The sequence below is a fragment of the Perognathus longimembris genome, chromosome 17, assembly GCF_023159225.1.
Source record: "Perognathus longimembris pacificus isolate PPM17 chromosome 17, ASM2315922v1, whole genome shotgun sequence".
NCBI lineage: Eukaryota > Metazoa > Chordata > Mammalia > Rodentia > Heteromyidae > Perognathus > Perognathus longimembris.
The window spans coordinates 34,470,475-34,496,394 of record NC_063177.1 but is presented as its reverse complement, the minus strand read 5'-3'; the positions used below and the strand labels follow the sequence as shown (position 1 = coordinate 34,496,394).

Genomic DNA, 25,920 nt, shown 5'->3' with positions numbered 1-25,920 from the left:
TGGGAAGCATGAAGAACTCATTTTCTTAATCCAAAACACAAGTGACAAAGTGCTCATTGACCATTCAGTGCCAGGTCTGGACAAGGGATCTGTACCCAAAGACCCTGAGATAGCTTGGTATTTGTTCTGCCAACCAGGATCTTTGGCTCCATTTTACAGTCCAGTAAGAAAAGATATGGTTTTCCCTTGAAACCAGGAGGCATGTGGAGGCCTGAAAAGTACAAATACCTAGTTTGATTACAAGTACTTTAAAAAGATAAGTCTTTGTTCTCTGTGACGTTCTTATGTTGAGCAGTCAGTAGCCAACAGAATTGGCCCTGGCACAATGATTGCTCTGGTAGAGCCCTTTGTGGACACTGGAGATGTATATACAAGAAGGAAGACTCCTCTTGAGAATCTTCTGTACTCTACACACATCCAACCTATAAGAAGAACAGAGGCAAGCTGGGCACTATTGGCTCATATGAGTAATACTAGCTACTCAGGAGGCTGAGATCTGCGGATGGAGGTTTGAAGTCAGTCCAAGCAGAAAAGTCCTTGAGACTTCCATCTCCAATTAACCAGCAAAATAACTAGTAGTGGAGGTGTGGCTCAAGTGGTAGTGTACCAGGCTTGAACAAAAAAGCTAAGTAAGAGCACAAGTGTTCAAGACCTAGTACCTGCACCAGAAAGAAAGAGAAAAAGGATGGAGGGAGGGAAAGAAAGAGAGAGGGAGACAGACAGACAGATAGATAGATGCCATGTCCGGGGGCATAGGTGTAAGACCACATACAAAGAAACAACGAGGGGCTGGGGATATGGCCTAGTGGCAAGAGTGCCTGCCTCATATACATGAGGCCCTGGGTTCGATTCCCCAGCACCGCATATACAGAAAACGGCCAGAAGCGGCGCTGTGGCTCAAGTGGCAGAGTGCTAGCCTTGAGCAAAAAGAAGCCAGGGACAGTGCTCAGGCCCTGAGTCCAAGGCCCAGGACTGGCAAAAAAAAAAGAAAGAAAGAAAGAAAGAAAGAAAGAAAGAAAGAAAGAAAGAAAGAAAGAAAGAAAGAAAGAAAGAAAGAAACAACGAGAACCTAATGAAGGCATGCTGGGACCATGATGAGTTAGAAAATTGAGAATGGCCAATTTTTTACTAATTGTTTTGTGGAGAAGCAATGGCCTGCCTGGAGACTTGAGTTCAAACCCAGCATGAACACTTACTATAATATAAACTAGGATAGCTGGCATTGGTAACTCATGCCTGTAATCCTAATTATTCAGGAGTCTAAGATCTGAGAATCCCAGTTCAACGCCAACCTGAGGCAGGAATGTCCAAGAAACTGATCTCTAATCATCAAAAGGCAAGAAATGGAACTCTAGCTCCAGTGGAGTAATAAACTCAGGGACAGATCTCAGATCCTGAGTTCAAGCCCAAAGAAAAGAAGCAAAAACAAACAGAAAAAAAAAGATAATACAATTTTCCTCCCTTCTCACCTGTCTATCCAGTCACAGAATGATGGAGAAGATAATCCCTATTTTATCATATTGATGTGAGGATTAACTGCAGTAATGCTTGAACATAGCACTTATCATAACCACTTGTGGGTGTGGCATTGAATGTGGATTCTGGGGTCTTCAGTCTCCACTCTCATATGAACCATGCTTACTTCTCTCTGAGCCATTTATTTATTTAACCAGTACTGGGGCTTGTCAGGGCCTGGGCACTGTCCTTTGAGTTTTTTTTGCTCAGGGCTTGCCCTCTACCACTTGAGCCACAGCTCCATTTCCAGCTTTTTGGTAGTTAATTGGAAATAAGAGTCATACCAACTTTCCTGCTCAGGCTGGCTTCCAACCATGATTCTCAGAGCTCAGCCTAGAGTAGCTAGGATTTCAGGCATAAACTACTGATGCCCATCTTGAGTCTTCTTTAGAATTCTCCAGGAGACATGGAGTCAAGGAAATAACACAGATTTCTCAGTAGATCAGGCACAGGACCACCAATTTCCCTATCTTATCAGTGAAATGGGCCTTTCATCATAGGGAAATAAAATAGCACTCACTGATTGACATATTTGTTCAGAAGTGCTTGGCATATAAAAGGCAGTCTGTCATTTTACTTCCTCTTTAATAAAACAAGAGGTTCAGAATGATGTTCTTACCTGAGTATTTGATTTCAATATGCTTTTAGATATTGAAGTTTTGAGTTTTTAACCTAGGAAAATCACTGAGAATTAGAGTATCTTAGGGGCGGGGCTCCGGGAAAAGATGAAGCAGTGAGAGAACAAAGGAAATGGTAGAATTAAAGTTTACTATTTGATTGTTATCTCCATCTCTGGTCTTATTTGTCTTTAAAATGAATCTAAAATTTACCTGATGTCATTACTTAAAAATAATATTAACTTAAAACGCTTAATGTTTGCTGGGCATAGTGACATATGACTGTAATCTTATCTTTCTGGGAAAAAGTTAGGACTACTTTAATTTGATGCCAGCCTGGGCTGCATAGTGAGACCATATCTCAAAAAAAAAAAAAAAAGAGAGAGAGAAAATAGGAAGGAAGGAAGGAAGGAAGGAAGGAAGGAAGGAAGGAAGGAAGGGGGGAGAGGCTAGGTGCAGTGGCTTATGCCTGTTGGAGATCAAGAGGTCAAGGTTCAAGAGAACCCAGGCAGAAAAGTCTTTGAGAAACCTATCTCAACCAATAAAAGCTGGGCATGGCAATACATACCTGTCATCTCAAATAGTGGGAAGTATAAATAAAAGGCTGGAAATCCAGGCCAGCCTTTAGTTATTAGAAAAAAATAACTAAAAGCAGAAAGGGCTCTAAGTTTGGCCCAAGTGATGGAGTGCTTGCCTAGCATGTGCTCTGAGTTCAAACACCAGTACTGCCAGGCACTAGTGGCTCATGCCTATAATCTTAGCTATTCCAGAGGCTGAGGATAGTGGTTTGAAGCCAATCCAAGCAACTTCAATTAACCAGCAAAGAACCTGAAGTGGAGCTATGGCTAAAGCAGTAGAGATCCTGTCTTGAACAAACTAAGCCAAGCCCTGAATTCAAGCCCCAGCATCAGTACCAGCACAAAATTGAAGAAAAGAAAAACAGAACAGTCCTACTAAAATGGAAAAAGGTTAATGTTTGTTTTAAATAACATATTACAAAAAACTGCATTCGTTACTATGAATTACTCTTGGTGTAATTTTGGCTGTTTTAGGTTTTTGGGGTCCTACTGTGAATGGGATTGATTCACCGCCTGTTGGCATTTACCCCCCCCAAAAAAATTTACCTAAATACAGATAATTAATTTAATTTAATAAAAATGAACATTCTTTCTGCCTCAACTCAAAGAGGAATTACTTTGGATTTTATGACTTTTAGATTATCTTTGCCATGGCTCTACTTGATCAAGGTGAATGGATTTCAATTGAAAGTTTACTCTGCCTTACAATCCTATCTTAAAAAAGGAATTTAATCTAAAATTCAATTACAGCAGATCTATGCCAAAGTGAAAAGTCAACTAGCACTTACTGAATGCTCCCTGGCTACAGAGCTCTGCCAGGATACTACAGGATGAGTCAAAAGAAATCAAAAGATTGGCCCTATTCACAGACTTCTCCGTTCAGAATAAAAGAATTTTATAACTGGAAGGGACCTTAGAGATTCTCTGCCCCAATGGCTTTCAAATGATGCTTGCTTCTGAAGCTCTAAGCTGCTATAGATTTGCCCAAGGGCTCCAAGGAAAGAGGGATACCCATGGTGATGGAGTGGACCAAGCCAAAACAACCTAGTTCTCCATTCTTCAAGTCAGAAATTAGGTGTCATGCCTCTCTATTCCCCTGCTACTGCATTCATGTAGTGTGTATCAGGAATACCTGTAAATCCCTTCTTTCAAAGTTTCTCTTGATCCATCCTCTGCTCTCCATCCTGTCCCATTCAGGTTCAAGCTACCACCCTCTTTTGTCTGGATCACAAAGACAAAACCCTCATGTCCCTCAACTCATTTTTTCACTTACCAGTGGAGCTAACCAAACAAAAACTGAAGTTATTGTAACTCCACAGAAAACCTTGGAATGACTGGAACGGTGGCTGATGCCTGTAATCCTAGGTTCTCAGTAGGAGGCCAAACTCCGAGGATTGTCATTCCAAGCTGGCCAGCCTGAGCCGGAAAGTCCAATTACCACCAAAAAGCCAGAAGTAGAGCTGTGGCACAAGTGGTAGAGTACTAGCCTTGAGAAAGAAAAAAAAAAAAAAGCCAAGGGACAGCTTAACATTTTTCAAACTAAGATCAAGCCCCAATATCAACACAAAAACAAAAATGGCCATTTTCAATGACATTGTTCCAAGAATAAGACCAAAGTTAGCCTTTGAACCAACCACAGGAGCCTAGCCTTGTGTTCATTTATATCAGGTTGTTTTGTTTTCCATCCTCTCCCCAGCCACACTGGTCATCCATCCACTCCTGGAACCCATCAAGTTCTGTGCCTGCACAGTCCTTCTCCCTGGAGCACTTCTCCTCTCGCTGATGACGTGGCTGGTTCTGTATCATCTTTCAGGTCACAGCTCCACTGTCATCTCACAGAATCTTCTCTGAGTTCCTTGGTCCAAAATAAAGACCTTTTGTTAATTTCTGTCATTTTACTCTATTCACTTCTTTGAAACACTGAAAGCAACTCACAATTGTTTTGCATATTCACTTATTCATAATTAGTCTCCCCTACTAGATTGGCAGCTCCATGAGGACAGGGACCTCTCTATTTTGCTCTCCACTAAGTCCTGGTATCCAGAGCCATGCTGACCCATGGACAGAAGGCTCTTGATACATACCTACTAAATGAATAGAAATGACTTGGGCAAAGGGTACAAGCATAAGTAGTAGGCAGAAAGGGTACAGAAAGCATATGGAGAGAAAAAAAAAGTACCTACAAACAATGATCCTTAGGCTAGAAGGGGGCTGGCATTTTTTAGAAGCTCCCTGTACTTTATCTAGGGTGTGGAGACAAGTGGAAGGCTGTGAGAGATGGATGACAAGGCTTAGGTAGAGACAAGCAATGTCTCTCCCCTGAGAGCCAACCCACAGGACTGAGAACAGGAAGTAGTGAATTTCCCAAAGAGAAGTTAAGGTGCTTTTGGTGAGAGAGGGGAGAAACCAAGGCTGGAGGCCAGCCACAGAAGGCCACTACTCTTGTTTTCCTCCCAGCTCTTTGGCTGTTCCTTCTGAGTCTCCTTTATGGGCTCTTTTCTTAATCATCTTTTTTTTTTTTTTTTAAACTCAGGATCCCATGCTTCCTTAGTTTGTTTTTCAGCTGGTATTCTGTGAGCCATACCTCCAGCCTCAGTTTTTTTTTTCTGTTCCAGTCCTGGAGCTTGAAATCAGGTCCTGGGCACTGTCCCTGAACTTCTTTTGCTCATTGCTAGCACTCTACCATGTGAGCCACAGCACCACTGCCTTTTCTGTTTATGTGGTGCTGAGGAATGGAACCCAAGGCTTCATTGCATGCTAGGCAAGCACTCTACCACTAAGCCACATTCCCAGCCCAGTCCCAGCTTTTTGCTGGTTACTTTTTGCTGGAGATGGAGTCTTGAATCTTTTATCCATTAGATCTTAGCTTCCTAAGTAGCTAGGATTACAGATGTGAACCATCAGAGCCCCAGTCCTTAGTCATCTTTTGAATATTGACTTTCCTGGGATCCATTTCCTTCCTCTCCTTTTCATACTTCTCCTCACTTGTCTAAAGATGCTTTCTCTCTAGCTGTACTGCCAGCCACAATTCAAGAACAGTCCCAGTCTGCCTTGAGGCATCCTTTGCTCTCAAGCCCCAGATTTACACACCCAGCTACCCACACAGTGCCCCATACACACCTAATCAGCAGTTCTAAAACCTGCTTCTCCAGGTGTCTCATCCTGTATCTCAAGCCTGGGGACTGAGAAGCTTCTTTAACCACTCTAGCTACATCCAATCATCATCACCAAGTTCTGATCATTCATCCTTTACTCACCTCTCACTTCTGCCCACTTCCTTCCATCTCTACTGTCACTTCCCTGAATTCTTCCCTGGATCATAACTTCCCAGTCTCTGGGATTTTTCCTTTTCTGTTTGTTCTCCCTCCTGCAGCCAGAGTGAATTTTTTTAATGCTACTTTGGCTGGGCACTGGTAGCTCATGCCTGTAATCCCAACTACTCAGGAGGCTGAGCTCTTAAGATCGCAGTTTGAAGTGGAAAAAAATCTAGAAGACTCTAATCTCCAGTTAACCACCAAAAAACCAGAAGTAGAGGCATGGTTCAAGTGGTAGAGCTTGGAGCAGAAAAGTTAAGTGAGAGCAAGAAACCCTGAGTTCAAGCCCCAATACTGGTACAAAATAAAAAATAAAATGTCAATTTAATCAAGCCACTATTTTACATACAAACCTTCAATCACCCCCACTGCCTTCAGGAAAATAAAGCCCAGACTACTTAATAGAGAGTCCTACCAAAGGCCTCTGCCTTTGGCTCTAGGCTGCTTTTTCTCCCTCCCCACGTGCTTAGCTATTGGTTTCCAGTCATCTAAGATCTATTTTTAATTCCCTGAGTAGACCACATTCTCTTTTAGGTATATGTGGTTCCCTTTCCCCCAAAATAGTCTTCTTTACACTTATTTTTCCTTGCCTTCACCCCCACCTCACCCTTGTTAATTCTCTGCTGATTTTTTTTTTCCTGTAATGGGGCTAGAACTCAGAAACTGGGTGCTATCCCTGAGCTTTTGTGTTCAAGGCTAGCCCTCTTAAGTCATAGCTCCACTTCTGGCTTCTTGGTGGTTAATTGGAGATAAGAGTCTCACAGACTTTTCTGCTTTTGCTGGCTTTGAACTATCATCCTGAGATCTCAGCCTCTTGAGTAGCTAGGATTAGCTGGTGAGCCATCAGAACCTGCTCTCTGCTGATGCTTTAGGATTCAAGTTATCCAGCTGTTCCTCCAGAAAGCTGTCAAATATCCCCATCAGTGGGAGCCAAACTCTTGCCGTTTTTTAACCTCCCTCTCCCTGTGGTTGCCTGCCTGATTCCCTCCCTGTGTTCCTCAAGAAACTCTGTGCATCAGGGTGGGAATTTTCATTTCCTTTTTCTCTCTCATGATTCCAGAGCCAAGCAGCATTCTTAGCATATCATAGATACAAGTGGGTGTGAAATGAGTACATGAATGAATGAGTGAGATAAACATTCCCTCAAGTAGTTGGTTCCTGCTGTTTGGGGGTGTGGAAGCTTCTATTAGCTTCCTCTTCCTGCATCCATTGTTTGGCCACAGACTGGTCAGCAGCCCATGAGAACCCAGAACACTCATCCCAAAGGTTCTTTGACTCAGATCTTCTGCTGGGAGCTAGTCTTCCCTTAAAAGGCCACCTTATCGGAAAGTGCCTCTGATGGTATTTATGTGCTCTATTTTTATCTGTATTGGAGAGTCTCAAAGTGAATGCCCAAGCCAAAGACATTAAACTCAGGAACGTGGATGAGCAAGGAAACATCTTGGTGATGCCTTTGAGTCACAGCTTTGTTCTTGGTGGCAAGTACCTCCATCTTCCCCATTGCTGGCACTTGTTTTTAAGGACTGGCTGACTCAAAAGCTTTCAATCCCACATTTATTAAAACCAGATCCTGCAGCACTTAATGGTGCATGTGATGGTGTTCTAGTGTGTAAGATTCTCTGAGCTCGGCTGGGGCTGTTAGAGCAGAGAACAGAGTGGATGGCTAACCAACTCCCTGTATATTCAAAATGCCTTTCCTCCACATATCCTCAAATGGAAATTAGTCATGGATGATGGAAGGAAATGGCAAAGGTGACATTGAAGAGGGCCTCCAGCCTGCCTGGCTAGAGGGCTAATTGGGAGAAGCCATAGAAAGGAGGAAAGGTACTCAGCAGGACTGGCAAGCAGCTGAGGGCCTGTGCCAAGGAAAGGATGCCTTGTCACAACCACAGACATGGCGGGTGAGTGATGGAAGAGGAGAAAAGGAGCATGGAGAAAGGAAAAGATAGTGAATGACCACAAGAGGGGAGCACAGGAAAGGAGCACAGTGGAGGGAGCACAGTGGAGGGCAAGAAGGAGGCAGCAGGGATGGAGAAAGGGAAGGAGAAAGAGCATGGATATTTCCCCTTAAAAGTCCAAGTGGAGATGGGCACCAGTGGCTCACATCTGTAATCCTAGCTACTCAGGAAGTTGAGATCTGAGGATCCAGGTTCAAAGTCAGCCTAGGCAGGAAAGTCCGGGAGACTTTTACCTCCATTAACCACCAGAAAACCAGAAGTGGCACTGTGGCTCAGCCTTGAGCTGAGGAGCTCAGGGACAGCGCCCAGGCCCAGAGTTCTAGCCCCATGACCGACCCCACTCCCTCCCCTCCCCCCCAAAAAATCCAAGTAGACTAAGCAAGCTTGAGTCAAGTGGTAACCCCAGAGATATTTTTTCAGTAACACCCTTGGTTGTGACTAGAAAACCATAGGGATCAGATTAAAAATGAGAGGCTAGTTTCTTTCCTGTTTGTTCAGTTTGCTCATTTATATGTCTTTGAGAGTGTAAGGGGAGGCACAGAACTGGAGGAAAAAGGGTAAAAATGGTATTTACTGGACTCTATGTTGATAATGAACTATACAACTTGTGGGTGGGGATGGGAGGGAAGAACTGGGAGAGAGCAAGAGAAGGGGTGCCATTATCCAAAAAGAAATGAGCTCTTTACCTGACCCATGTAACTGTAACTGTAATCACCTTTATAATCACAATTTAATTTTTTTCAAAAAAAATGATAGGCCAGAAAGGTATGAAGGAATTTTCTCACTTATGGATTCAAGGCCCTGATTTAACAGTTGACATCTCAGCATATGTGAAGCTCAGGCAGGCCGATCATGAATCTGAAGCTAGGGTTACATTGTGAGACTCTGTCAGAAAGAGATAAAAATAGGTCAGGTGCAAGTGGCTCAAGTCTGTAATTCTAATTTGGAAGTCAGATTTGAAGGATTGAGGTTTGAGGCCAGCCTAGGCAAAAAGTTCACAAGATTCCATCTCAGCCAATGACTGGGTATAGCCATATGTGTCTGTTATTGCAGCTAGACACATGAGTGCAAATGGGATTGCAGTCCAAGCTGGCCCAGGCATAAATTGAGACTATATCTTGAAAATAACCAACACAAAAAGGGCTGGCAGAGTGATTCAAGGAGTAGAGTGCCTGCCTAAAAAGTGCAAAGCTCCAAATTTAAACTCCAGTACAGAAAAAGAGAGGGGAGGGAGGGAAGATGGGAGGTGTGTGTGTGTGTGTGTGTGTGTGTGTGAGAGAGAGAGAGAGAGAGAGAGAGAGAGAGAGAGAGAGAGAGAGAATGCTGGGAATGTGGCTTAGTGGTAGAGTGCTTGCCTAGCATGCATGAAACCCTGGGTTCAATTCCTCAGCACCACATACACAGAAAAAGCTAGAAGTGGTGCTGTGGCTCAAGTGGTAGAGTGCTAGCCTTGAGCAAAAAGAAGCAGCTCAGGGACAGTGCACAGGGTTCAAGCCCCAAGACTGGTGAGAGAGAGGAGAGAAGGGAAAGGGGGGAGAGAGATAAAGAGAGAGGGGGGAAGGGAGAGGGAGAGGGAGAGGAAAAAATAAAATAGACCTTGAATTTGCCACCATCCTTGCTCTAGGGAATTTTGAAAAGACAGATTTGGTCAAGGGGTGTGGATCTCAAGAACTGAAGCCACTTTGGTTCTCTCTGCCATTTCCTTTAACCAAGTCAACATACATCATAATACTTCCTCATTGTCTCTGCCCTCCCTTCCCTATTCTGCCTCCCGGGACCACACACATAGCCCAGGCAGGACCACAATCCTTGGCACCCCTGCCTGCTTGGCCAGTTGGGGTCAGAGAACTGACAAAGAGCTTGGCGTCTGGGTGAGTCAGCCAGCACTGCCTGGGGGAGAGAGCATTTCCTGGAAAGTTTAGCTTCAAAGCTTCCGGCAGGCCATGAACAGCATTGTGCCAGGTCTGGAGCCTCACGCCCTGTGAGGGCTGAGGGGTAGTTTTTGGCTTTCAAGCTACCTCTCATCAGAGAGGGGGAGAGAGAGAGAGAGAGAGAGAGAGAGAGAGAGAGAGAGAGAGAGAGAGAGAGAGAGAGAGAGAGAGAGAGAGAGAATGCAACAGAAATTTCCACAAGCCAGCCTAGAGAGTGGACGCCAATGTATTGAAGCTGCCAGCTCTGCATTGTCCCACTCAGAGAAAAAAAGATTGCATTTTCCAAGACTCCCTAGAGATTCAGGCCCAAAGATGGAAGATCTGATTCCTAAATCATCTAGTTACTTCTCAGATGGAATTTACTTTTGAAGCCTCAGATGTCTTCTTTTCAAGAATCTGCCCTTATTCACTGGGGCAGTGAGAATTCGTGCCAGCTGCTCTTCGTAGGTGTGCAGCAAATAACCTCTCTAGATGAGAAGACAGTGTAGGCATCTGGGAAAGCAGCCAGCTACTTCGGGGGCAGGTTCCTGCTCTGCTTTTGGGGGTCACCGTGAGGAGTAGAAGCCACCCCCACTCTTGCTTTCATTTGGGAATTTTGATGGCTCCTAAGTCTCCTTGGCCATCGCGGGGTAAAGGATTGCTGTGATGATCTCAGTTTGGACAAGTGAGAAGAGAAAGCTTTTTATCTCTGACCCATGCCACCTCTTGCTATACAGTGGGCACGCTGGTGGCGAGGCAGTGGGTGGCAGCAGCTGCCAGACACCTTCCCCTGAGGATGTATCAGTTGGTGCCAAAAGCCTATATAAGCTCTTTCTGATCTCGATGCCAGTGGCTGCAGATTCTGGAAGGGAGCCAGGAAGTCCACCATGAGCCCTGTATTCCCCTTCCTGTCATTGTCCAAGAATGGGGAGGGCCAGCTCATTGAGTGGCCACTGAGAAAGGACCTGATGGCTCTTAGACACATTTTCCAGCTGTCATACCTGTTAATATGGGAACTCACATTTATATGCACACACACGCACACACACACACATACATACAGAGTCAGCAATAAATCTAGTGTCAGGCTTTCTTGTTCCATCTGTCCTGTGCTCAGCACAATGGCAATAAGAACTTCAATCATTAAACTATTGTTTCCAAGTTGTTTCCTTCCACCAGCACCCCTTTCTCTCTCTTGGCTATATAGTGAGGATTGAACTCAGGGCTTCACACTTACTTGCTAAGCAAGTGCTCTACCACTTGAGTCACACCTCCAGCTCCTTGTTGCATTGGCTGTTTTCAAGATAGAATCTTGCCTTATGCCCACCTGGACTGGCCTGCAATCCTCCTACTTGCGCATGCCACCCCACCCAGTCATGATCAAGATGGAGTCTCTGGAACGTGTGTGTGTGTGTGTGTGTGTGTGTGTGTGTGTGTGTGTGTGTGTGTACTGGGGCTTAAGCTCAAGGCCTAAGCACTGCCTCCTTAGCTCTTTCACTCAAGGCTGGTGCACTGCCACTTGAGCCACAGCTCCACTTCTGAATTTTTGGTGGTTCATTGGAGATGATAAGTCTCAAAGACTTTCCTGTCTGAGCTTTGAACTGTGATCCTCAGATCTCATCCTCCTGAGTAACTAGGATTACAGGCATGAGCCACCGGTGTCTGGCTGAGTCTCTGGAATTTTTATGCTCCGGCTGCTCCAACCATGATCCCCTTGATCTTTACCTTTCAAATACAAGTTTGAGCCATGGCTCCTACTTTCCTTTCCTTTCTCTTGCAGACCTATATTAGAAAACTATCACAGCAGGTCACTGTATTAGGTTCTAAAATTACAAAGATATAGGAACTTGCAATATGGCTCAAGTGGTAGAGCACCAGCCTTGAAAGAAAAAGCCCAGCAAGAACACAAGGCCCTGAGTTGAAGCCTCAGAACAGGGCACATGTATGCACACATGTACACACACACACACACACGTTTATGTACACGTTCCAGAGACTCCATCTTAATCTCTCTCTGTCTCTTTCTCTGGGTAAGAGTACTAGGGTTTGATCTCAGGACCTTACAAACTTGCTAGGCAGGTGCTCTTCCACTGATCCATACTTCCAGCTCCATTTTTCTTTGAAATAACAAATTTAGCAGCAAGTGCAAAGGTGGAAGCCATTGCTCTCTGTAGATAGGACATGGTACTCTTGTTTGTCCCATGTCATCTTCTACCACTATCATCCTGCTTCTTCTCTATTGACTTAAACTGACTGCTTAATTCAGGTATGTGGCATGTTTCTCTGCAATGATTGAACAACCGTTAGGATTTAAGGCCCTTAATGTAAAAGGCACCTGAGGAGAGGACAGTCCACTCTATTTGAGGTAGATCAGTTAACCCCTGTACTAAGTCCAAGTACTTTGTTTACTGTCTCTTCTCCTACCACCCCCAATGTAGATCATAAGGAAAGGCTACCATGGTAGAAGTGTGGCTCAAGTACCACTTGAGCATCAGCCTTGAGTGAAAAAATGAAGCAAGAGCACAAGGCCATGAGTTCAAATCCAGTACTGGTGCGTGTGTGTGCACAAGCACACACACACACACACACACACAATTATAGAATAAAGAGAAAAAAAAGAGAGAGAAAAGCAAAGAAAGAAAAGGCACTATTGTCTGACTTTACAGTATCCAGCACACAGCATAGTGCTCGGCACACGGTCCATCTCCATCCCTACTGGTGCAACGTATTGAATGAATAGAGTTGCTAAATGGAAAAGGGAATTCCAAGCCAGAGGAACTCTAGGTACAAAGGCCTGAGAGTAAATAGCATCCAAGGAAACTGCAAGTAGTTCCTCCTGAGTGGGGGTGCTGGGAGTGTGAGGTGGGTGGAATGGAAGCAGGCTGGAAGTAGCAGGAGCTGAGACAGGAAAATAGACTCTAGTAGGATCCTGAAGGGCTTTTCATGCTGCACCAAAAAGGTAACTGTGGAACTGGACGTGATTTGGAAGTGGAGTGACAGGAGCAGGTTCTTCATTCACACAAATAGCTCTGGCAGGGTGCTAGGGTAAGGAGAATGTTCCAGAGGAAAGACAGAAGCAGCAAATAGAATCTTCCAATTCAACACCCGCTTTCCCCTTCCTGAAGCCCCTGAACCGTGCCTGGGATCTATTTTAGGAGAATGGTGCCCCCTGACGACCAGGTCTGAAACTGCATCTTTCCTGGGCCATCAAGGGAAATGAAAAACTTTGGCTCTGAACAAAAGCACCTGGAAGCCTAGTGTCCATTTGCAAGTTGTGATGAATGTGAGCATGTCTTCCTAGGAAGAGAGGGGCCCAGGGGAACATTTGTTATCGTGACTAATGCTATAAAATTTGAATACAGAGACATACCCCAAAATTGTGTCGTTTATCTGAAATCCGAATTTAGCCAAGGATTCTGTAATTTTTATTTGTTCAATTTGGGCAGACCTAGAGAGTGAACAGAGGATCCAGGAGGAAAATGAAATGAAACCAGATGGTTGTTGATCTTGGATGTCTCTGTGTCCTCAACCTCCTGCCCCCACCACCCACAGCTACCGAGGACAACTCTAATTGCAGTGGTGTCCGGTTATTCCTCCCCCCCCCCCTGCCAATTTGGGAAATCATATTTAATTAAATGAGACCATGTATGAACCACCTGGTGACTCTGAAGAGAGCTGGGACCTTTTCCATAGGAAAACAAATCTCACAACTTGATATATGTCACACCACACACACTTTCCTAGGACATTTTCAGGAGTTTCCAATCTTCATGGATAAGGGAGACATTCCTTCTAGGACTGTGGCCTGAATGTGGCAGTTCAAGGGTCCTGAGTAAAAGGAAACCGTATCTGGCCAGAATTCAAACTAAAACATAGTGTTTCTAGCTGACAGGTTCAACAGAAACCTTGAGCCCTGTGGGCCCTTGGGCTGGAGCCTCAGTGAGTTGAAGGTGCTGAGCCCCACTCAGGTCCCCTTCCTGTCCTTCCTGCCACAGGGCATCCTGCCACACTGGCTTCAGGCTGAGGTCGATGCAGGCAGAAGCTGGCTGTTCACCAGAAGCAGCTGTCCTCCAGAATCTATTCTGGACGCTGAGAGTGGGGGGTGGACAGGGGTTGGGTGGTCAAAGCCACAGTGTGAAGCCACTGGGGGTCAGTCTTGGGCAGGGCTCCTGGCAGCCTCTTGGAAAGCCCTTGGAACCTCCGGTTTGCTTTCCTCTTGGCTCCACAGAGGAGCTGAGGTCAGCTGGTGGTATTTTGGGCTCTCAGAATGTCCTAAATTATAGGCCCTCCCATTGCAGTTTCTTCCTTCCATCTTAGTCTGCACACTTATTTCACACAGTGGCTCCACTCAGCTGCACTGTGGAATGGGGGCTGTAAACTGCGAGGTGGTGTTTTGTGTTTTGCTTTTGTCTGTTTTTGTTGTTTTGTTTCTGTAACTAGGGTTCTGTAACCCAAGGTTCCATGCATACCAGGCAGGTGGTTCTATCTTGGAGCTATATCCTCAACCATTTTTTGAGGCTAGTTCTCAATAATTTTCCCAAGCTGGTCTCCAAATTGGAATCTCCTGTCTCAGCCTCCTGAGTAGCAGAGATTATAGGCCTTGACCACCAGTGCCCGACTGGTGGTTTTTTTCTTAAAGTCCTCATTTAAAAAAAAAAAAAAAAGTTGGGCTAATAAGGAGGATGAAGAGGATGAACACAGTTAAAATTGTTTTGCACCTATGAAAACAAAACGATGAAAACTTGTTGAAATTGTTTTGGGGAGGGAAATAATAGAGGGGGGTGAGATTGATGAGAAGATATTGTAAATATGTGGAAATGTAAACATGAAATCCCCCTCTGTATACCTGTAACACAAGCTGTTATAAATCCATCAGTAAACTTTAAAAAGCCAGGCTGGGTGTGGTGTTTCATGTCTATAATCCCAAACCAGCAAGACCCTACCTGACAAACTAAAACCAAAAGGACTGGGGCGTGGCTCAAGTGATACAGGCAAGCTAGCCTAAGGCCCCGGAATTCAGTCCTTAGGGAAAAAAAAGAAAGAAAGAAAACATAGTACCAAACAAAAAGACCTACTTCAGCCCCCCAAATTATTTGGAAATTCGGCTGGGAATTTCCAGAAAATTCCAACAGCGGGATCCATTGGCATAACTTGCTGAAGTAGACCCCTGAAGTGAGACTCACTTCCATTTCCTGCCTCCCCTAGAGCCATGTGACTTGCAGTTGTTGCACCTTGATGAGTTTCAAGCTCCCTATCCCAAATACAGGGAGGCTGCTTCTGGCCCCTCCCCCTAGGAACATCCTCAGGAGGAAAAGGCAGGCACTACAGAGCTAGGAGAAAGCAGGAGTTCTGTAAATGTATTCACTTACTGTTCCTAAAGACAGTTGGTGTGCTTTCGATGGGAAGTACTGAATGATCCTTCAGAGACCTGGGGTAATTAATTTCTCTGCCAGGACACCTGGGGAAAACCACCAGCTCCACTCATAATATATGCAAACTGTCCCTGGATGAGTGGAGTCAGAAGGCAGAGGCAGTAGGCACAGATGCAGGAGGCCACCAGAACTTGGGGACATACCCAGGGACCTACTGCAGGTCACCAAGCCTTTCCTCCTGGAGATTTTTCCATGTCTGAGAAGTGCAAATGTTTGCTCCGCGTGCTTCACAAGGGCACTTTACAGGGTAGTGAGTAGCCACAGCGAGCAAGAGAGCAAGCAAGAGTAAGCACTCATTCCTGCCACTGCAAGTCCTTTTCAAAACAATGTGATTCCTTTTAATGCTTTAATTCCAGAATCCTTTTCTCTAGGATTGCATCCCAAATCACATTTTAGGGGCACTCTCTGGTTGCAGGCTAAGAGATACACAGGGGGGAAAAAATAACATTGCTGTGAACCTAAGCACAAACTATAAAGGAGGTAGACCTAAGCTTTAATCAAAATAGACCTAAGTACAATGAACCCCACACTAAAAACAAAGCTGGGGGAAACTTCCATGCTGGCTCCATCCCTTCTGCACATAGCTGAGAATTAACTGCAGAGATAAGTCCTTTGATCTTTAGAAAACCAAGGCACCAGGCTGTCCAGGGTTAGTAAGCAACAAGGCCTCTGTTTGAACTTGCCTGGTATCAGCCCTGTTGAGAGCTAACGGGAGTTCTGACTTCAGTCAAATCTGGCATGCTCTGTTCCATGAAGCTGCAGTTAAGAATGCCACCCGGAACGAGCTGGCAGCTTACGAAACATTTTCAGGAACCTTCAAGTGGAATGACACCTCACTTGAAAGCCATTGTCCTGCCTTGTGTTCTCATTGGAACTGACCAGAGGCAGGAGACAAGAGTGGAAGGGGGCACCGAGGCAGCTGAAAAATTCCTCTTCCTGCTTGGCAGTGAAGCCAAAGCTCCATCTGCTCCTGCTTCCATCTTCCCACTCTCCTGTCAAGCCTTACCTTGCCCAGACTCCTTCCTTCCACCTGCATTACTGGACAGTGACTAGGTTTCTTGTCTTCCTACATTAGACATGGGGCCCACTAGAGTGTAAATGCTAGTCCTGGTTTGGTTAACTCTGAGCCCCCAGACTGTTCACAAGTTAGATGAATAGATGGGAGCATGAGTGAAAATACTAGAACAGGGTTCCCTGGCCTACTGCTGGTTGGTAGGGACAGACTTGTTCCATGAGCCAGCCACCTCTCTTCGAGCAGGTGAGCCACACTGACCTACTGAAACTCACTGTGTTCCGACAGCTAGTTGGGACGGCAGGGGGACAAGTCTGATAGGCAGGAAAATGTCTTGTTAAGACATCAGGCCCAGATGATGACTGCTTTGTAGGCCTCTAGCCCTGCTGACATCCTGCAGTGACCTAACCAACCCATACAAGAACCCATGGAAGCCACTAATGGACGAAACCTTCAGGATGAAAAAGAGCGGAATGGGGTGGAGAAAGGAACTTGAGCCAAATGTACTGAGACTTCAAAATGAAAGGGGGGCTTTGGGGGCTGGGCTAAGGGAATCCACAGCCCTAGGAAAGGAGAAGAGTGCAAGTGGGACAGGCTTGAAAGGCTGGGTGGGGGTGCGAGGCAGCACTCAGGAAGGAGGCCGGGCTCCCATCTGGAGAGCCAAGGGGCTGTGGCTGCGGAACAGATGGAGGCAAAGTTGCAGCTGGTAGAAACGCACTTTCATGTGTAAAGTTTGGTCCTCAGAGGATTGTGATTTCCAACTCTGAAGGCAGCAGTGGGCAGGTGGCTCCACTCCATGCTCCGCCTTCTCCCCCCATTACCACCCAAAAACTCGACAAGCGGCTCAGTGCCAGGACTCAGCCACCATGCCTTCCGCCAGCCTCCTTTCAACAGGCAGAAGCTGGCATGGTGACACCTTGGCAAAGCCAGGATGGCAGAGGACTGCAATGCTTTAGCAGGGGAATAAAAGGGATTAATTCAGCTTCCCTGGAGGGGACCAGGTGGACTGAGAACAGACGGAGAGAGGGAGGGAGGGAGGGAGGACAAGTATATTCGAAGACCTTGCAGAGCTGCTCATGAGACATGTGCAGGGTCTCTGTGGAGTTCTGGCTGAGGGATGGCGGTAGAACAAGCAAAAACCCATCTGACCCTGAGGCTCTGGACTCATTTCATCCCAGCCTTAAGGCGTTTCTGAAGAAGAGAACAGAGTTCTCTTCCGTTTTTCATGAAATTTTTGCCCACCCGAGCTTTGGAGAAGTGATTTTTCCATCCTTTGGGTCTAACAGCCAGCAGCCACCTGTCTTAGCACATTTAAAGAGCCGGCCCAGGGGAACAGAGGCTGCTGGCACAACCAGTCTCTGAGAGCCCCTCCTGGTCATGCACAGGCTCGTGGGGAATTACCGGGCCAACTATGCTAACCACAGAGAGCAGCAGCGTGGGTTGCAAGCTTCAGGCTCTGCCTCTTCCTCTCTTTATTTGCGTTAGACTGTGTTCCAGGTCATCAGGAACAGAAACTTCACACTTGTAAAAACCCAGATGCCCCGCCCTCTTTTTTTTGGTAGAATATGATTTTGTGGCTTTTCTTTTTTTAAAGACTAGAATCCAGTCCCTTATCACTACTAGGTCCATTCTCCCAAGAGGTGTCACTGCTGGAGAAAACAACTGAGGTGTTCTTGCAGTGGAGGTAGTCTCTTCCTTGCTAATGGGATGTCTTCTTTGCTCCTTTCCCAAACTTGGCATCAAGACCGAGACCTACAGAAAGAAGAAAATGAGCTTAGTTTTCTTGGGAGTGGGCAGGGGAGTATGAAACCTAATGATTTGAAGGAGTCAATCCTGGTTCTCCAAAACTGGGGTTTTAAATAAAACTCAGAACATTGATATGACTTTAGAGATAACATCAAATGAAAAAAAATCACCAAGATACTAGTAAACACACATATACACATGCACACACAGAGACTGAAAGAGACTAAAGAGTCAAAACTTCTGACTGGGGCTGGGAATATGGCCTAGTGGCAAGAGTGCTTACCTCATATACATGAAGCCTTAGGTTCGATTCCCCAGCACCACATATATAGAAAATGGCCAGAAGTGGCGCTATGGCTCAAGTGGCAGAGTGCTAGCCTTGAGCAAAAAGGCCAGGGACAGTGCTCAGGCCCTGAGTCCAAGGCCCAGGACTGGCAAAAAATAAAAAATAAACTTCTGGCTGGAGGCATGGTTCAATGGTAGAGTACCTGCCCAGCACCATGAGGCTGGAGCTTGAACCCAGTACTGCAAAACAAACATACACACGCTCTCACTCACTTCTGAGCTATTTTTCTCAGCTCATCCATAGTACCATGAGTCACTAAGGAATAAGCACCTATCCTACACAGGATCTGGGGAAATCACTAAGACAGAATGAACATTAGGAAGACCACATTACCAAAAAGAAAGAAAAAGGTTCTTTCTTTCTGGCACAAACCTATAATTCCAGTTTGGCAGGAGGCAAAGATAGGAAGATACCCTGGTTAAAAGTTAAGGAGGACTTACCTCAAAAAACAAAACAACAACAAAAACCAAATAGGATATAGTGGTACATGCCTATAATCCTGTTAGGAGGGAGACAAGGTAAGATGGTGGTCTGAGGCCAGCCTCAAACAAAAAGCCAGGGGCTCTAATTGGAAAAATGAAGCACAACAGGCTAGAAGTATGGTACAATGTTTGTCTACCAAACAAAAGCCTCAAGATCAAACCCCAGTACCACCAGAAAAAATGTTTTTTCCTCTATGGGTGTGGTATACACACCTGGTCAGCACACAGGAGACTAAGGCAGGAGGACTTTAAGTTTGAGGCTAGTCTGATCTACACAGTGAGACCCTGTCTCAAAAAAAGAGGGAGGGAGGGGCTGGGGATATGGCCTAGTGGCAAGAGTGCTTGCCTCATATACATGAAGCCTTAGGTTCGATTCTCCAGCACCACATATATAGAAAACGGCCAGAAGTGGCGCTGTGGCTCAAGTGGCAGAGTACTAGCCTTGAGCAAAAAGAAGCCAGGGACAGTGCTCAGGCCCTGAGTCCAAGCCCAGGATTGGCAATAAATAAATAAATAAATAAATAAATAAGCACTTCTATTAAAAAAAAAGAGGGAGGGAGGAAGGGAGAGGATTCTCTAAAACAACTAGGTAAATCTCAAATGCACAAGTAAATGTTAGAAAAAATACCATACTAAAGCTAAGTTATATCCTTCTATGGCACAAGGAAGTGTCTTCTCTGGATGGAACTTACCTAAGAACACAAGTATAGTGCCCACCCACTGCATGGAACTGATGGGGTTGGCAAAGAGAATCACAGAAGCCAAAATTGTGAAGAACTTCCGAGTTGTGGTGATGATAGAGCAGGTCAGGGGACCAAAATAAACAACTGTCATGAAGATGAAGCTCTGTAGAGTGAGAAAAAGTGGATCAGGATGATTCTTGGGTATCTCCTATGAAATCTAAAGATAGATACCAGGAGCTAGGTGCTATGACTCATGCTTGTAACAGCAGCGATCAGGTTCAAAGCTAGCCCAGGGGAAAACCGTTAGTAAGACCTCATTTCAACAAAGCAAATACAGTGGTCCCAACTATAATAGCAGTTACACAGGAGGCATAGGTAATAGGGCAAAGAAGTGGAAGTCCTAGCTGAAAAATAACTAAGACAAAAAAGGCTAGAGGCATAGTTTAAGTTGTAGAGTGCTTGCCCAGCAAGATCAAGGCCCAGCATGAGGCTATTGAACCCAAATCCCAGTACTGCCCCCCCCCCCCCCAAAAGCAGCCTTTTTAGGAAACCAATGCTATAGAAAGGGAAGTCAAACTGTCCTGTCTTTAAGAACTCACCTGACCCAGGGCACTGGTCAAGCCAAAGAGCAAGATGTTATAGATGACTACTGGGTACCTTTCAGCAAAGCTCAAAAACTCCCAGAGCTCCCCAGTGAACAGGATTCCTACAAAGAAATGTCAAAAGGAGAATGGTACATATCATGTATGCCACACAGCCTGCTCAAGCACCCAAAGGGGAGTGGGTGCAGAAGTGTGTGGAGTCTGTACTGTCACATCATGTCCCTCCAATTTCTCTCTCTCTCCCTCTCCCTTTTTATTTGATTAGAGAAACTGATGACATGATTTTCACAAAAAAGGAAAGTTAATAATTTACTTCTACGAAAGTGATTACAAGCAGAGATCCTCCGCTGTTGCAGGGACAGTGAGCCACAAGGAAGTTCCTAACAGTGGTCACCTCCAGGCACCAGAAACTCCTTCACTGACCCCAGCTTGCTGCCCCAAATGCTCTCTACAAGTGCTCAGACTTGAATAATTAGGGAACATTGATTCAAAGTAAACACACTCATGACAATCTCTATTCTAAGTGTACCTAGGGGTGCTTCCTGAGAGCACTAAACCAACACCCCATTTGCCTCATGAGAGGGAAAGCTCCCAGATACTGTGTATTTTACCTGGCACAGGTATACCCCTATTGTGTTAAGTAACAGACAGCAACAGACCCTGCTGGTGCAGGTTTTTCTGGGAAGGTCCCAGGGTTTGGACAAAAGGGCATTTTGGAACAAAGTCAGGCCTAAGCCTGTGGAGCTGTACTAGGGATGACTGAATGAGAGAGTCGTCTGCCCTCTGGTGCTAGGTGGGAAGAACAGCAGAACTGCTCCTTACCACCTCCCAGTAGCAATGTCGACCAAAGGTTAATGTTCAACATCATGTGGTTGGAGCCTGTTTGGTAATGAGCTCGCATGTGGTCCTGGGAAACACCTGTCAGTCCATCCAGGGTCAAAGACAAGAGCTGGGAAAGAAAAAGGAGCAGCTTGCAATGAGCCGGCCATCAGAGTCCCTCCCAAACCCAGGATACAAAGATTCTAATCCTCAGGCTCCTCAAAAAGCAGAATTCTCAGGACAAACAGAAAGACATTCTAGCAGTCCTCCTGCAACAGAATTGTCAGGCTGAGCCACTGAAATTAGAGTAGAGCAGGAAGCCAACCACCTCCAAATAGAATGCCTTGAAACTGCTGTACATGGGACTAAAATAGGCTGTGTGAGCAACCCCCTTCTTTCGCTAAAGCTAAAGAAAATCTAGTCTCAGCAGGTTAGTGTTCTAGCTTGGAGTATAGTGACCACAGAATGGATTCTGTAGGCAGACTGCCTAGATTGGAATCGTGACTCTGCTACTTAAATAGCACACGATAAAGGGCAAGGGACTTAATCTCTCTGACCTTAATCTGTAAGATGTAGATTGCTGTTAAAAAAAAATTAATCAATTAACACGTGAAACACTTGGAACAATGCCTAATACACAGTGAACCCTGCTGTATATTTTCAACTCTGGCTCCCATGTTCTTTAGAAACCCAGTTGAGAGAGATACTAGTCCTTCCTTCTCAGCTCTCAGGTCTCTATGACGTAACATGAGGATCTGGACACAGGCCTCAAGAGTTCTCTTCACCAGGAGAGCTTGCCTATAGATAAGTATTTCAGGTTTCCCATCAGAAACAAAGGGCAAGCAGTACCACACACTCCCTTGAGACACACTGGTTCTCTGGCTAGCTTGGTGGGTCTGTCCTTTGGTTGACTTTGCCAGAAAAGGTTTCCTTCTTAGCAAGACCACATACCAGGAGCAGCTCTCCATAGCCGATTGTATGTTCTTCCATTCCAACTACTTTCTTGGGTTTGTACATGAAAAGGGCTACTCCAGCCACAATTAGCAACACACACAGATACTTAGCCAATGGGTACTTCTTCTTCAAAAGAGTCACCCCAAGGAGCATGACTACAGTGGAAAAACAGTGAGGAAAAAAATCAGGCATCCACAAGCATCAATGACCCCAACACCCTTCTCCTAGGAGCCAAGAAAGACTCAGAGAGAAAAGAATGTCTGGGAAGGAAGAGCTATAGAGAATAAAAAGTAGGGGTGAGACAGGTTGGCATCTAGATAAAGATGACTGAGCAATATTGCTGAGTATAAGGTGGGGGAAAGGTAGAGAGCAAAGGTAAAAGGTTCAAGAAGGAACAAGGCAAGGGCGGGGAACAGTGGAGAAAGATGAGAGGTTGAGAGAAACATGACCAAAATGAGATGACAATGTAAACCCACAGAACACTAAAATGACTGAATGTGAGGCAGAGTAGGTCAGCCTCTAGCTTCTACTGAGAATTACCAGATTACACACATCATGGAAGTCACACAGATGGCAAGACAGGCAAGGAGAAGGCCTGGAGGAAAAGTCCCTGGAAAGGCCTATGATGGGATTTTGAAAGAGAGACACAGAACTCTAGCAGAGGAAGAAAAAGGACAGAAGATGGAGACCATCTTCTTCTTCTTACCTGGGATTGGCTTGCAGGATTTACCAAGGACCTGAAATTAAATTCAGCAAATAATTTCTGAGCATCTACGATGTGCCAGGAACTGTACTAGGTGCGACAATAAGATGAATGTCAGGCCAGCACCAGGAACCTCAGACTCAGAAAGCAGCCCTATCATGGCCCAACCCACCACTAAAGCTTAGCTGTATAGTCCTATACACTCAATTCATCACACACACTCTCCCAGGACTTTTGTTTTAGGTCACAAACCTGAGGAAAGACTCCTTAGATCTTTCCAAAACAATTTCTGAGACAACCCTCATCCCACCCTGAGGTTTCACCTGAGTTGGGTAGTTGACAAACTGTAGTGCTGAGTTGCTGGAGACCATGGCACCCAGATAGGAGACAGAACAGGCGGCATAGAGCCAGCTCCGAGTACGATCCACCCTGGCAGTGTCAAAAAACTGGATCACTGGGAGAAGACAAAAACAAAACAAAACAAAACATACAAGAGAAACCTAGTGGGGCTAGGATGGACCACTAAACAAAAGTTGAGGCCACATAAAAATAACTTATCTGTCAAATAAGACATAAGCTATTTCTATTTCTGTTCTGGTAAGACTGGGAAATCTCTGAAAGATATTAATTCCACCTAAGCCCAACACAAGACCACCTGCAGGGTGCATGTAGGAGTTTCATTCAGTTCAAGGGAGGACTTATCTCTGCTGCTAGACTACAGGGAACAAAGAAAGCTCAAAACATGTTTGAAGCTGACATACAAAGGAAAGTCAAAGGAAAAAAATGTAAAGCATTTTCAATGGAAATTTGGAACAGAAGACCCATTCTCTGAACATCTGGGGCTCAGAAGTTGGTCTAATTTGTGGGCATAATATTTTAATCTCATTTCAGTCATAAGGTGTATAGACTGCACACAGAGTCTGGATGTGGGTCAGGGAAAGTTAGACCTGAGTTGAATCAATCACTGCTTAATGTCCAGAATGGGGGGAAGGGAGGGTTCCCAACAAAATATTATCTTAGGTACTCACAGATCTTGGCAAACATAGCATTGATCACACACTGGATGAAGACCAAAGTTAAGGCAAAGGTGAACGTCTCCTGTTTGACTCCCTCTCCATACTTGCCTCTTGTTCTAAGATGAAGTGCATAAGAGAGTGGAGAAATGAGCATATTTCACTTACTGTCATCTAGAATGTCTACAGCCACTGAAAGCTTTGGGATTATCTTGTCTCTAGATGTAGAGCAAGAGTTCATAAGGAATTTTAAACTCATTTACAAAATAGGTTGATTTAATTGGACCTAGGTACTAGTTACCCAAGCCTACTGACTCCCTATCTTCCCCTCAGGAAAAACAAAAACAAAAAACAAAAAAACAACTGTAGAGGATGGAATTAGAGGAAACAAGGAAAATCAGTGAACCGAAGTACTCCAGAAGAGAGAAGGTATCCGAGCTAGGAAGCAAGGCTGAAGCACCTGGGAGTTGCAAAGAACACTTGATTCGGGTCACGGAAATCTGCTTAAGGATTAAAAGTCCCAGGTTCTTGGGTTCAACAAGGGTAAAAACATCTAAAGGAAGACATACTATCAGGTCCTGAAACATCTAAAGGAAGACATACTATCAGGTCCCGAGAGCCCTAAGAACAAACCCGGCGTTTTAGAATTAGGGGGCGGCTCAAGGGGCAATACGAAGATAGCGGGTTAGAGAGCCGTGTGGATGGAGCAGCGGGAAATCCCGGGGGCGGACAGGAGGCCGGAGCCCCGCCTCGGGCTGGACAGAGGGTGTGGAAGCGAGGGAGGTCGGCGTTCCCGCTCCCAGGGGTCCGCTCACATCTTCTCCTGCAGAATCCCATAGTAGAAATAGCAGACAAAGACACCCAAGAAGCAGAGCGGCAGGCGCAGCCGGTCTGGCACCAGGGATTTGCTAGCGGCCATGAGACGCCCAGACGAGTTGGCCGGAGACCCGCTCACAACCGGCAGCGGCAGCGGCAGCGGCAGCGGCGGCGAAGGCGACAACTCCAGGCGGACATCGCCGGCCGGCAGCAGAGGCCTCATAGGAGCTACACGCGACCGCCCCCTGGTAGGGCCCAGCAGTCAACTCCAGAACTGCCAGCTCAGAGTTGCCAAGAGAAAAAGTCCTCAGACTCCAGAAAACACTTTCCGAGAAAGAAAGTAAGCTATTGAGAGCTGGACTCCATGCCTGGTGGCAACGAAATTCAGCTTTCTCGAGTTTAATATCTCGCTGTTTTTATAAATTTCAATCAGGCAACGCTGAGGACAACTGCAACCTGGGGCTTGATCGGGAGGCCTAGAAGATACGCGGTCGTGGAGCAATGACGTATGAGGATGTGGAGGTCCTCAATTGGTTGGGCTGTGCGAAGATATAGGTGGGTGGGGACGGAGGCGGTGCTTCCAGGGGAGCGAATCAAAGCCTCTGAGTGGACATACCGGCTTCTCCTGGGTCCTAACGCCTTGAAACTTTCAAAGAGCCTCTTCGCCCTCTAGCGGCTGCCCCCCGCCAGTGATTCAACTCGGCTCTACCAAAGTGCTTAAGGCCTGGCTTTGGAGAGTCCTCACACAGTTCCCATACTTCCTAGACCAGGACAACTCAACTAGATCAGGGCTCTTCTGACAAACGGTGGGACAGTGTACACGTGCTACTTAAAGTCGGAGCCACAGTTTTCCCAGTCAGTAAACTAGAAATCAGTAACAGCTGCTTGTCACTCCTTGACTGATCTGAGGATCAAATGAGTAGAAGTTTGTGTAAGTGTTCGATAAACTGTGAAGGGTGCTATGCAAGTTGAAGGAATAGTTTATCATTACCCTTTCTCAACTCCTATTTTCTCACATCTTGGAAGTGGAAATACAAGCTTACTGAAGTAAAATTTCAAAGCCCTCCAATTCACCAACCATTGACCAAACACTCCTACCCTCCGCCAGCATCTTTCACATTAAACCCCTCATTGGGCCCCTCCCCCCATCCAAGGGTTGTGTTGCCAACCTGCTGTGTGGAACTGGGGGGGGGGAGGGGAGGGCAAGACTGACCCCAGCTCTTTCCACTTAATACCCACGTGATGTTAGCACAATTTTCAAGCAACCAGTTGGACTCTAGGCTGTTTGTCTCTTCCAGCTGCCTGCTCTTTGGCACTGACTCAGGCAAAGGAAGGAAGCATTGGGCAGCACCACACCCATCACTGGGGGCCTGACTCACTAAGGCTTTGGGGGCAAGCCAGCCATCTTACAGGGACTTAG

The 25,920-nt window shown here is 45.7% G+C and overlaps 1 protein-coding gene across 2 annotated transcripts; it reads right to left on the bottom strand.

The window, feature by feature from the left end:
• Window positions 1-17,776: 17,776 nt before the first annotated feature.
• On the bottom strand, window positions 17,777-24,850 carry Slc35b1 (solute carrier family 35 member B1). 2 transcript variants are annotated; one of them, XM_048367258.1, is made up of 9 exons: window positions 24,500-24,850; window positions 23,700-23,803; window positions 22,995-23,125; window positions 22,675-22,705; window positions 21,966-22,123; window positions 21,018-21,144; window positions 20,193-20,299; window positions 19,603-19,756; window positions 17,777-18,088 (listed from the first exon to the last, which is right to left on the bottom strand). In XM_048367258.1, the coding sequence occupies exons 1-9, from the start codon at window positions 24,721-24,723 to the stop codon at window positions 18,036-18,038; spliced, it is 1,089 nt and encodes a 362-aa protein (XP_048223215.1). In that variant the 5' UTR covers window positions 24,724-24,850; the 3' UTR covers window positions 17,777-18,035. The 2 variants fall into 2 exon arrangements, with proteins under 2 accessions (XP_048223215.1, XP_048223216.1); XM_048367259.1 differs by having other exon boundaries at window positions 22,995-23,100; window positions 24,500-24,554.
• Window positions 24,851-25,920: the final 1,070 nt, after the last annotated feature.